Here is a 12,952-nt window from a genome sequence, read left to right on the forward strand (position 1 = left end):
CCATACTGCCTTTGTTATTATCACCTTATTTAAAGTAGAAAACAATCGTATCAAGATAAATACCCAAACCCCTTGTGCATCTTCATCACTCTCTATAAAAGGACCTCCTTCGATGACAAGTGACCATCTAAACTGAAAAGGAATCATGACAGACTCACCACCCATATTTCTCAAAACTACAGTTCCCACATGGCTGGCACTCAGAAAAGGTTCAAAACCTGAAGGACTACATTGATCAGGTAATTAACTTTGCTAGTTAAACATGTAAGCATTACTTCCCTTGTTGAAAGACTGGTGGCTAAAAACAGTGAAACCAGAGAGAGTAAAAGATGAACTCAAGGGCAACTGGGTGGCTCAGTCATTGAGCATCTGCCTTTGGCTCAGGTCATGATCCTGGAGTCCTGGGATCGAGTCCTGAATCAAGCTCCCTGCTCAGCGGGGAGCCTGCTTCTACCTCTATCTATGTCGCTGCCTCTCCCCCTGTGTCTCTCATGAATAAATAAATAAAATCTTTAAAAAACAGAGAGAAAGACAGAAACCCAAACTAAACAGGAAGGAGGACAGTGGGATAAACAGAAACAATGTCAACCTGAGAGTCAAAAGTCCTGGGTTCTCATCTCCATTTGCCAGAAGTCACTTAAGACCTTGACCCCAATTTTTTAAAATCTGTCCGCCAGATGGATAAGTCCAGTGTGGGTTCTAAAACCTTATTTTTAAAACAAATTCCAATGGGGATACTAAAATGTCTTTCTAATATTTAAACACATTTCTAGTGTTCAGGCCGGTGCAAATTTCAGTTTTGAAGCACTGACTGGCCACTATATTAAAAAAGGATGCTCATTTGTTAATATGGTCATGATAATTATCAGATGTGTTAACCACATGAGACATGCTCGCCTCTTTCATTGATAGCAGTACTTTTAAAATATATTAGGAAAGAAGATCTTGCACTTGGTCTAGATCTTTTAGCTCCTCAAGAACCACATGTAAACCTGACAGTGTATTTATGATGTTAACCAACCATCCTTTGCTCCAGCTCAATATATTCCTATGCAGTAAACAGGACCTTTTAAAACTGGAAATAGAACTACAAAAACAATTTTCCAAAAATGCATGTATCTAGACAATAGCATCTGATGTGCTTGGCACTGTCGTTCCCTGGCACTCTGGGAGTGAGGTAACAAAGACTTAGTGCTAATTCTTGCGAAAACACTAAAACGAGGGCAACACGGGGAGCAGAGGGCTCCAGGGCCAAGTGAGAGCAGACCGAGGATGTGGTCCAGAGCCCATGGCACCTGGACAGTCCACAGGCTTGGAAATAAGAAAAGCACTCGAGGACTGAGGAGCAGTAAAAGAGTGCACATTAGGAAACGGTATGTATTTTCAGACGGATAGTTTCCCAACCCCATTCCTGTCGCCCATCCACAGGAAATGCACAAGGAAACGCAATCCTAACACCCGTGTCCAACATGCTGGCTATACACAGACATCGGGAGCATGGCCACATAATTATATGTCCTCATAATTATTATTTGGAACTGTGCTGCCTTAGGTTATATGGAACTGGTATCAACCTGTTTTCATTACAATTATCCACAATCAATAGCATCCCTAATTAAAACTACCAACAGTGAAATTCTCATAAACATAACTCTGCTGCCAAATCCCATGCCCCTTGATTCTGAAGCAGTGATATCCTTCCTAGCAAGTTCTCCTGCTCCTCCTTTCCCTGACCTTTCACAGTCCAGAAAACTGGAAGAAAGCAGACAAGTCAAAAAGGAGAGACAGAAAGTAGTGGGAAGAGCCAGCGTTCAACATCTCAGCAAGAACAGGCTGTGTGCCCTGGCCCTGCCAGCTACTCAGGGCTATGCTACTTGCTTCACAATCTCACCTCTGGCAGGACTAACTAAAGTCCTTGCAAGTATGAACATACCATGCTTCTCCTTGAACATCCCCAAGCCCTGCCTCAAGCGGGCTGCCCCTGGTTATCTAACTAATTTTCACTCACCTGCACATCAAATGCTAGCTATCTGATGAAATACAACTTTGTGAATTCAGGTCCAGCGAGGCTTGGACGTTTCTTTCGTTCTTTACCTGAGCTATCTCCATCCAGTTGAAGCACAAATTATTTTGATCTTGTTAACCCTAAAGACTAACAGCACTGGCACACAGTCATGTTCCATAAATGTTTATTTAATATTTGTTTTAAAAATCCTCCACTTCACCCCACCAACCACTTATACCCCAGGAATTTCCTGCTGCGTTAATAGGTCATGCTATTCTATTCTTCACTACTTTTGCTTTATCTACTAAAAATGTCCCAATTAGTCTTGTGAATACCTCCTCTTCCTTTAAGACCCAACTCAAACATAACTTCTCAAGGAAGCCTTTGCTACTGTTCCTAAGCACTCCCCATGGACCACTGCCCCTTCCTCTTATTCCTAGTATGTGTCCCACTTCACGTCCGTCTCTCCTCCTTGGAGCACATGACTGCGAGGCCTCTGCACTGACTGGTCATGGTCACTGCGTCTGCAGAGAGAGGAAACTCTCAAGAATGTGCCCAGCAGGAAATGAATGAGTCCCTAAATCAGTAGTTATGCTTCCTTCCTATCTACATTTCCAACACCTCTTATACTCAGCATTAGACAAATCAAAGGGCAAAACCCTCCATCAAGTAAAGGACTTTCAAAAACACATTAGCAGGAAGAGAGGAGAAAATAGGCTACCACACCTCGCACCCCCACCTCCACCCCCACTCCCCCACACCCCGCCACACACACACAACTCAAAGGGTAGGCAAAGGAAACCCAGTAGACTGCTTCCCCGACTCCCTGTATTCCACTGTATGGATCAGGAGAGCTAAAGAATCCTCAGATCCTACAACTGGATTTTAAAATCATCACAAAACCATTTAAAAACAAAAAGAAAGCAAAAATGATTTAAGTCACTGAGATAATGAATTCTTCACTGGAAAAGATCTCAGAGAGGCCAATGCTTTCAATTATAACACCAAGAAATGACAATGTGCTCCACGTTGTTAAGGGCGATCACACATGTTGCCTTGAGATAAACCTATGACCCACTCTTCATGATAAAAATTCAAGAAAGCAGCACTACAAAACAGAGAATAGGGTGTGGTGGTGACAAAGCCCCCATGATGCGGAAAGGCTGGCATCCACCATCCTAATCTTACCCTAAATCTCTCCTGGATTTACAAGAGTTCAGTGTAAAATACCTCAGAATCTTATCTGAGAAAGATTGTTTTTTGTTTTAATATTATAGCTATGATGTTTTTTAGACATTCCGATTACAATGTGATTTGTATATAAAATATATAAAACAACGTTCATTCACTAAATGATATTTCAAAGACTGGAGCACAAGAGGGATAAACTAACAATGTTAATTTCGTATTCCTCACTGACAGGAAGAGAGACAGTAATCACTACGTGGCATTTTTAAATTTCAAGCTAAAGGCAAAAATGTATCATTAAACAAAAAGCTTTAAAATATTGTATACATAGAATATGTAATATACTCTTTGTAATGAATGTTTGAACATTAATTTAAATTTTTTACAAAACTGAGAGATGCTGCATTTTACATTGTTACAAGCATAATTCATGCCACAACATAAAGCAAACTTTTTCTATCTGTATCTCTTTAGCCAAAACAACAAGCCAAACCAAATGCTTATTTTATTTGGATACATCTGTAGATATGATGGGTGTAATTAATTGTTCGGCTAAAAATGCAGTTCCAGGGTGCTTTTAATGATTTAGGTATACACAGCTTTAGTTCTCAGAACAGACTAAAAATAGTGATTTTAATTTATTCCTGCTGCCTACAATTACCCACAACCATGTATTTTTAAATATTTCCAGCCTATAAAAATTACTAATTTTTGCCACTTGTGTTTATCTGCATTTAGACTTTGATTTGGATAAATTAAGCTCTCAAGTGTTCCTTGCTTTATGAAACTCTGCATGTTGTACACTTCAACACAAATAAATGACTTGTACCATTAGAGGTTTAAATAATGTAATGTATTTCATGCTCAGCCTGAAGCTGGATTCCAATGAAGTTGCTAATGCACGTAATGATTAAGTGTAACTCAAATACTAACTGTGTTGTTGAAAACATGACAGGCAATAATTTGGTCTATTATATTCTGCCATTTAATTGCCTAGTACAGACATTCTCTGACACATTATGAAGCAATGATTTACAATTATTCAAGCTGCAAAGGTCAGAAAGTGACATTATAATCATCTACATAGAGATCCCTTCTAATGCACAAAAACTAGGTAATGCCACACACACACAAAAAAGAGTTTTACTGCATTAGTAACTTTCTATTTAAGGTTTCTTAAACCAAATGAGAATAAACAGCTCATAAGCACATTAATACACAATAGAAAATGTCTAGAATCTTTCCATGAACCTGAAGGTGACAGATTGAGAAAATGCCCTTATTCTCTCTGGATTAGCTAAGTGCTACTCCCCTACTTGACTCTGCACACAAGATTCAACCAGACACAGGGAAGTCAATCAGAGAATACCATGATCCCCAGACCACCCATCCAGGTGTCTCTGTGAAAAATGGCACGCAAAAGTCAGCTAGCACTTCTAAGGTTTATGGGAATCACAGGCCACTCACTAGTTTGCTACTAACTCCATTTTTTTTTTTTTCTTAAGTAACTGGTCATGAAAAACAAAGACAGTAACCTAAACTCATCAATTTTTACCCCTCTGGTCCTCGTGAAAAGACAATAATATCTTCATCTGTCTAGGCACCTAATTCTATTATATCATGTTCAATTTGTAATCACTCAAGTGCAATAAATCATCAACACATAAAGAACAATGAGAAAGAGTAATAAAATTATTTCAAACAATGCTTTAAGGTGAGAAAAGTGAAAAAGAAAGAGAGATACAGAAACAGACTGAAACCACAGTGTCAAAGGAAAATACCATGCGAGCAAGTTTCTAAAAGAACATAAACCTGAGCAAAAGCAGAAAACAAGAATGGTTAGGGGCTGGAAGGAGGTTAAGTTACAGTTATTACATTCTAGTGAGAACCTAGAGAGAAAAAAATAAGTACAAATTAAAGTCAGAAACCAAAACAACAGATATTGCAAAGCAGAAAGAAAAATTTTTTTAAAGGGACAGTTAAAAGGAAGGAAACTGGTCTACTATGACTCATGTATAATTTGAGTCCATCACTAAAAACACTTTGTATCTCAAGTTTACCATCTGTACAATGGGAATTATAAACATGAGATAAACAATCTCATGACACCAGGAGATCAACAAAAGAAGTGAATGTGAATTAAGGCATACACCAAAGCACAGTACCACACCAATACTACTTATTATCGATAGTATTACATACACTATTGCATGTGTGTATACTCACAGAAACAGAGAGAATTAAATTTAAATAGATTTAACAAAACATGGTGTCTGTAAGCCACTGAAATTTTCAAGTTTTTTTTTCAGTAATCAAAGGTAGAGATCATTGATTTAGTAAAAATATGTTTAACCTGTTTTTAAGTATATGTTCTCAACAAAATTATTAACTTCTGTATAGAAATGCTTTCTATTATTTCTCATTCTCTCCCCACAAGCCCCATGTCAGATCCACACCACATGTTCATGTGAACCACCCACGACGTGCTATCTATAAAGATACCTATACTGTAAAAAATTCCTCTTGGGATCCCATTCAGATCTAAGAAAAACATTAGGAAACTGTACTATTCAAAAACTGCTCCACCTAAAAGTGAAAGTAAAATAAAAGGCTTTTATAAATGAAGTTATCAATAGCAGGTTCTCAGAACAGGAATTGCAAAGCAACACATTTTGGGTGATTTTTACCACAACATGAGCACATAAAGCACGGGTGAACAAAACTGAAATCCTGAATCTGAACCCCAGCTATCTGACAAGAATTAGACATCTAACCCATTCAGCTGCTTCACAAACTAACTCAAATCCATGATAGATTGTAGCTAGCACTTGCCGACGAAGTGAAGAAAATTATCTTAAAACAGAGCTTAAAGACTCAAAGAAATCAGTGTAGGTCCAAACAAATGAAGTAAGAAAGCATAAAAGGCAGTCTTTTGTTAAGGGAGTAACTAATGCACAAGTCAAACTGAGCCTTAGCAAAAGTATTCAAGCTACATATGTGATGAGCATCTACAACCTTCTTATATAAAGATATGAAAAACAAGTCAATTACAAGTAATCTAAACCATTAATACTCAGCTCAATTCAACAAAACGCACTGTCATTTACATCAATTTCACTATAATATATGAGGGTTTTTTTCCCAAGAAAAGCAAGAGGTTACTATGACAAAATAATGCAACATTGTGAGCAATAATTTCATTTTTAAAAGGTGCCTGCTCCATTATTTCTATACATTATTACTCATTCAGAACTATTTGAAGAACAGTTTATCTCTTACAATTCAGGTAATGAAAAGGTTATTCATAAAATCCTAAGGGGCAGAGATGAAGGTACTGACTACTGCAGAAAGAAAAACACAGTGCAGGACCTTCTGTTTGTGACAAAATTATAGAGTTAATGTTCCTGAAAGATCACGTCACCTTTTAAAGCATGATTTTTTTAAAAGGTAAAATTTATAGCAATGAAAGCTAATGAAGAAACGCAGCATGAGCTGCTTATGCTCAGGAACTAATAGGTCCACTGAGCATTTCTAGGATTATTTAGCCATCAATGATAATGAATCGACATTGTCACTAATGGTAATGTACCAGTGCTCTTCACTGCCACTAACCTGAGAGCCAATCCTTGCTTTCTTTCATGTTTCTCATTTTAGTTTTTCACCTACATATTGCCCTAACCCTTCAAAACACATGAAATACAGACACCCCATGATGCTTTTTTCTTTACCATAAGGGTTCTAACTCGTTATTATTCTGTTTTAACTCCACAGATTATAGGCCTTCTTCAGTTTACTGGAATTCTTCAGAACTTTCAGCTTCACTGTGAAAATATCCATCCTATGAAAATTATCATCATATAACTTTTAAATCAAACTTCACTTAAAAAAAATTAAGAGAACTATTATTTCAACGTGAAGTAAAATTCAAGGACTGCCATAATTCTTAAAGATACAATTCTGGAGTCTAGATTCCTTTTTCTATGTGTGTGCACAGACACACACACACACACACACACACACACACCTCTAGGACAGCAGTATGAAACTCATATATCTCTCTGTATTTATAATTCTTTATCTTGGGAATCAAATATGTAAACCACTGGTGTAGCACTTCAGTGGTATGTGGTGAGCAGTAAGCTCAGCAAAGGGCGCACTATTTCAATTGGACAAGCAAAGCCAGTCAATCAGGTATTGTTTCTGATGCCACCTATGCCAGAAACTGTTCTCTGATAAAGTTTCTTCTTCTCTTTCCCAGGATTTAGTAACCCTAATAAAAAAAAAAATGGACGGAATTAGATTTCTAATAATAGAGCATGCAAAAACTGCTTTTTTTTTTTTTTGAAGAAATGAGGACGAAACTGCTGATGACCCCCTAACAGCAAATGTTTGCCAGAGTCAAGCCCTTCCCTCTTTCCTATAACTCATATGGTAAGAAACAATAAATGAGGTATCTTTTAAAATTCCAAGACCCAGAGCAATTAAAATGAACCATTTGGCACTCAACCCTTGCAGCTAAAATCAGTAGCAACAAAACTCATTCTGCCACTGATCTTCAGGGGGCTTCAGGGCAGAGGTTCATCTTCATTTACCTTAGCTAGAAGTCACTGAACCATCAATTCTGCCAGTGAACACATCACAGACCATGGTTAATAAAACTGCTTTGCAAAGTTATCTGTAAAACTATCTCAAGGGTCAAAAAATGCAACTGCATCCTGGAATAAAATGTACTGTCCAACAAAAGCCGTTTCTGACTTAAAAGATATTACTCGGTAGCGCTAACCAGAAGAATCTTCCCCTGAAAAAGGAAACCCACCATAGTGTGTGCGCATTGCATAATTGAATTGAACCTGCAGCATTGAGGGAATCAGCCAGAAGAACTGCAGGTTTCTCAGGTTCCACAGAAAGTGTTTTCATAGGATGCGCTCATTCATTAATTTCTCTAAATTAATAGCATTAAAATATATTTTTAATCAGAGATAGGATATTAAAATCCAGCTCTGAATGTCCTATGATATACCATAGATGTCATGGCATTTTAAAACCTTTTAAACATTTCTGCTAAATTAATTAGTTGTGCATTAAGGCATCTCAGTGCTCCCTATTAAACGCAACACATCTGAGTGACAGTTTAACACCGTGAATGGTTCTTTAGAGGAAGAGCCGTTAACTAAAAATGGATAACAACAAGTTTTGAAATAAAGTTACATGAAAACATACATTATACACTGTTTACTCAAGTTTTATCTCTTTAACAATCAGTAACCAGATGTCTGAAATTAAATCTTTTTCTACATTTCTCTTTATGGAGTATGTCCAGTCTATCTATCCAAAGAGCCACTACTGTGATTAAAATTAAAGCAGTATATAGCAAAAGAAAAAAAAAAAAACGCATACATATACACTCCTAAAGCTGTATTATGTATTTTTTTATGTCTTTAAATGGAATTTACAGTTCTCTCTGGCAATGTGAATGAACATCCTATAATTTAGTCAATTTACAGATTACAGGTTCAAATTGACCTTGTAGCCCATAAAATTGCTCATCTTCAGTAGAGGATTAGAAGTGGGAGAAGAATGTCATAACTGTATTTAAGGAATTTACCATAACAATGGAAAGGAGGATACGCATGCATAATTTTAGCCACTCTTACTCATATCAGTTTTGAATTCTGAAACAATGGCTATCCTGCATGCTTCCTGGTTCACCACGGTAGAGATGGTTTCAATTTACTCACCCACAGACGTGACACTTGTATTCCCTCATCCCAAGGTGCCTTTTGACATGGTTTCTGGCATCGCCAAGCTGAGCTGTTGCAAAATGGCATATCTTGCACTTGAATGGTTTTGATCCTAGGTAAATTTAACATAAAATATGATTTGAATGTGAATAATACATTACTGATAGTTTAAAAAGAGGCTTAGATCTTAAATCATACTTTTCATCTGATTAGAAATTTCTGGCCCCAAAATGCTGGAACACCAGCATTCCTTTCTAACTTGAATAGACCTGCATCCCATAATCATTCCACCAAGAGACTTAAATGTTTCAGTGAGTGTTCCTAACTTCCAATAACATTCCTAAAATGTAAAGCAAAAGTGAAGCAGTTGAGCAGTAGTAAGTAGATGAGATGAGCTAAATAATTTTAAATATTTTTCTAACAATTCACAAAAATATATTTTAAAGTTATTCAACATCTGAAATGTAACATTATAAAAACATAAATGCATACAGTGCAGCTGATATTTTATAAAGTATATTTATCATCAAATAAATTTCTCAGTAGCCACCTCCCTTCCTCATATTTCTGCAGCTTTGAATGTACTCACATTAAGAATGGCATTTCAGATTTTTTTCTGACATTTATCCCAAATGATTCACTATTTTACTGTTTTAATAGCTAGCACACAATGTAAGAATATATAATGGATAAGTTATTTGCTTTTATGATCATTTTATAGTCAAAAATCTATGATGATTCTGCAAACCAGAAGTATTGATATTTTATTTACTGACTTCATGAACAAATATTTCAACATAATAAAAAGCAAATACCAACAATTTCTTTTTTTAAATTTCACAAAGGTTAACCTATACTCAAAAATGAGAAAATAATTTCAGAATCAATAAACCTAGTATCAGGAACAGAGACTGTAACTGGAACACAGTCACTAATAGATAATCAGTACCCACATTAATGAGAAGCAATACTCCTTTAAGTGCGACATGTAGACACCATTTTTCATTTTTCAAACCACCAAATCTTCAAATAAATACATCAAAATCATAAAAACCACAGTCTGCTATCAGTACAATATGTTTCCAGATCTTTTGTATAATGTTTAGTACCTATTTGGTGAAATACCTAGTTAGACAGAATATGATATTTGTGAACCTCAATAAACATACAAAAAGGGCTCAAATAAAAAAATTGCAATAAATCACATTTGATCAATGAACCTTTGTGCAGTGCCCTTGAAAAAAAATAATCCTTCAAGAATACTTTGTTGAAATTGAAGCACTCAGTAAAAAATTTTAGAGTCTTAAATTTCAATTTAATTCCCAAAAGCTGACAAAAAAGTGAAGCATTTAATTTTAATCTTCTAACAGAAATAAAAAAGTCAACAGTACTAAGCACGGGCAGACAAGGTTGAATATTTCACAGTTCAATGACAATGAAGCCAGATCTCTTAATACTTCCATTTCTAGTGTTAGAAGTAGATGTAAAATATATTTAGCACCTGAATGGTTATATCTAGTCAGCTTTATATGTTTAAATGTCAAAAGCAGGTTGAGACTGCAGCTTACAGCAATCACATTCTATCAATCACATTAGAAACTACAGTTTACTTAAATGATTCTGATAAAACTAAGCCTATCACGACCTGGAAACATTTCATCTCAACACAGATTTCTATGAAGGGACACAGAAAGGAAAAGAGTGAGAAGAAACAATTCACATGCACTGTAAACTGAAAGGCATTAAAGATAATAGGGTAATTAGGAAATTATTAATTAACAATAACATCAGGACTCCAACCAAAGAAAATGAAGCTCTCAACATTTCTATTACAATCTTGGTGAAAGCATTTAAAATCTCCTGTGGGTTTAAGGTTCCGCCGTGCTCCCACCACACTGTGTGCCACGAGGGGCTGGGGACAGACCTTTCCATTCACCACACGTGGCTCCTTAGTGAGAAGCTCTAGTTCCTTCAGGTCTCAGTGATCCTTTGCTAGTGTGTTGACAACACATAAATGAGTTCTTCTGCTGACTGCTTTCATGCAGAAATCACTGAGGTCCTGACTATTTTTCACATCTTATATTCAGAACAGACTGTGTTAACATCTCCTTTCTGTTCCACACAAATTCTAGGGAAGTGGAGATAATACTTTCCTGCATTAGGAAAAAAAGGTCTTCTTTTTTTCTAATAATGTTTTCAGTCTTAAGCTCGCGATGCACATCCCATAATGAATCCAGGCACACTGTTTAGAAGTCAAAATTTGTAAAGCCACGTATTACTAAATTTGTATTTCTCGCAAGTGTATTGTGATTATTACAAACTGTCAATATCATTTAAAATAGTTCCATTCCTGGGAACAGCATGATCCTCAGTAGGTTTTCTTTTAATTTGAATTTATAGGCTTTTTGAAAGGGAAAAACAAAAAAAGACTCTAGTTTTCTGGCACCTTACAATTTTACCAAAAGAATTCCAAAGATTTTTAAAACTAAATCTTCACTCAGACCTACACAGCCATTCCTCAACATCAGTCACAGCTAATTGCTATGCACATATGGATGTGAGATTAATATTTTAAAAATGATATCAAAACTTTAGGTCTTAAAGAATGTATATATAACCCATTATCTAATGCTTCTCCATAATAGCTACAACCCTCTAATGCTACAACACTCTCTAAATGCTAAAACTTCATTCTGTTCTTCTGTCTGTCCTTTCTTCCTTCCTTCCTTCCTTCATTCATTCAATAAATAACTGCAAGCCAACTCTGTGTGGGGTGTGGAGATGAAGCAGTGAACAAAGTAGAGCCAAGTCCTCACTAGGCTTGAAGTCAACAGACCAACTCTCCTCCCAGTGTCTTTTCAAGAGCATTCAGCCTCTAAACTGTCACATACAGGCTAAGTTAAACACCTCCAGCCCTCAGGTGAGACTAAGTCACACAATCTCCCCATGTGACATTTCCAAACAGCACAAGTGACCCCATGCACTAGAGTATCAAACTGAAGGGCTTCAGACAGTCTTCTAGTTTAATGACATCTGTCTGCCATGTCCTTTAAAAGTAAAGCTCTAACCCACAGAACATGCAAGAGGGAAGATGAACCACTGTTTTTGTACTCCTAACAAGGTAAAAGGCGACACTGCCCTTTCTGGTCATGCAGATGACTCCATACAAGCAAAGACACATGAAAGTGCTGGGGTGCTTTTTTCCCTACAATTCTTGATAATCAAAACTCATTTATTTCTTAGAGTGGTGCTTTTATTGTGCTTAAGGATGGGAAGAAAAGGAGACATAAGATACAGAGCAAATTACAAAATATGAAAACAGGAATTGGAAGAGTAAGTCCTTTTCCAGTTAACCATTAATAACAGTCCCTGCATCACTACTTCATGGACATGAGCAAAGTATCAGAAAAGCAATTCATTCTAAGATGCCCCAAAGGGGTGGGGGGGGGGGACTAAAAACCTTGAATTAAAACCGGGAGAACAACATCCCCCAAACAGTGGCTTCCAAACCTGCAATGGTAGACTGGCATTGTGTACTCAGGAACAGGGCTCTCTGTGGTGCTCAGGAACACAATAAAAATGTACTTGCTGATAAGCCCAACAGAAGATGTTAAAAAGTATGCTAACTTTTAGTAAATGTTACAATCAATGATGTAACTTATATAAGTAGGGTTACTTTGTCACATATTGATAGTTACCTCACTTTCACATCCACATTAACTTGATTTTAAATGCAATTAATACATATAGTCAAGGAAGACTAATGGACTACATTCTGCACTTAACCTAGTGGACGTTTTCAAATGGCACAAGTGACCAGTGCAAACCTATTTTGCATTGTAAACGACTAAATAAATCTTAATGGATTAAGAATGATCAGCTATCAACACACAAGGGAAATTAAGTGCTGAAATGCCTACATTGATTATTTTAAATTATTAGCCTTACTCTGTTCTTGAATTTGTATGCTTTTAGTGAGCTTTAACACATTTACAAGACTTATTGACTATAATTACAA

General features: G+C 36.5%; 1 protein-coding gene across 11 annotated transcripts in view; it reads right to left on the reverse strand.

Annotated features, from left to right (window-relative positions):
* Positions 1–12,952, reverse strand: part of ZNF407 (zinc finger protein 407) — a 447,661-nt gene that overhangs the window by 399,027 nt on the left and 35,682 nt on the right. For all 11 annotated transcript variants that reach the window (XR_013368900.1, XM_077878678.1, XM_077878691.1 and 8 more), the window contains exon 3: positions 8,932–9,046. Coding sequence is in view for 10 of the 11 variants with exons in the window: in XM_077878678.1 (XP_077734804.1) it covers positions 8,932–9,046 (115 nt within the window). In the remaining variant the exon portion in view is untranslated. The remainder of the gene's footprint in view (positions 1–8,931; positions 9,047–12,952) is intronic.

This window comes from Canis aureus, chromosome 1 (genome assembly GCF_053574225.1).
Source record: "Canis aureus isolate CA01 chromosome 1, VMU_Caureus_v.1.0, whole genome shotgun sequence".
NCBI classification, from domain to species: domain Eukaryota; kingdom Metazoa; phylum Chordata; class Mammalia; order Carnivora; family Canidae; genus Canis; species Canis aureus.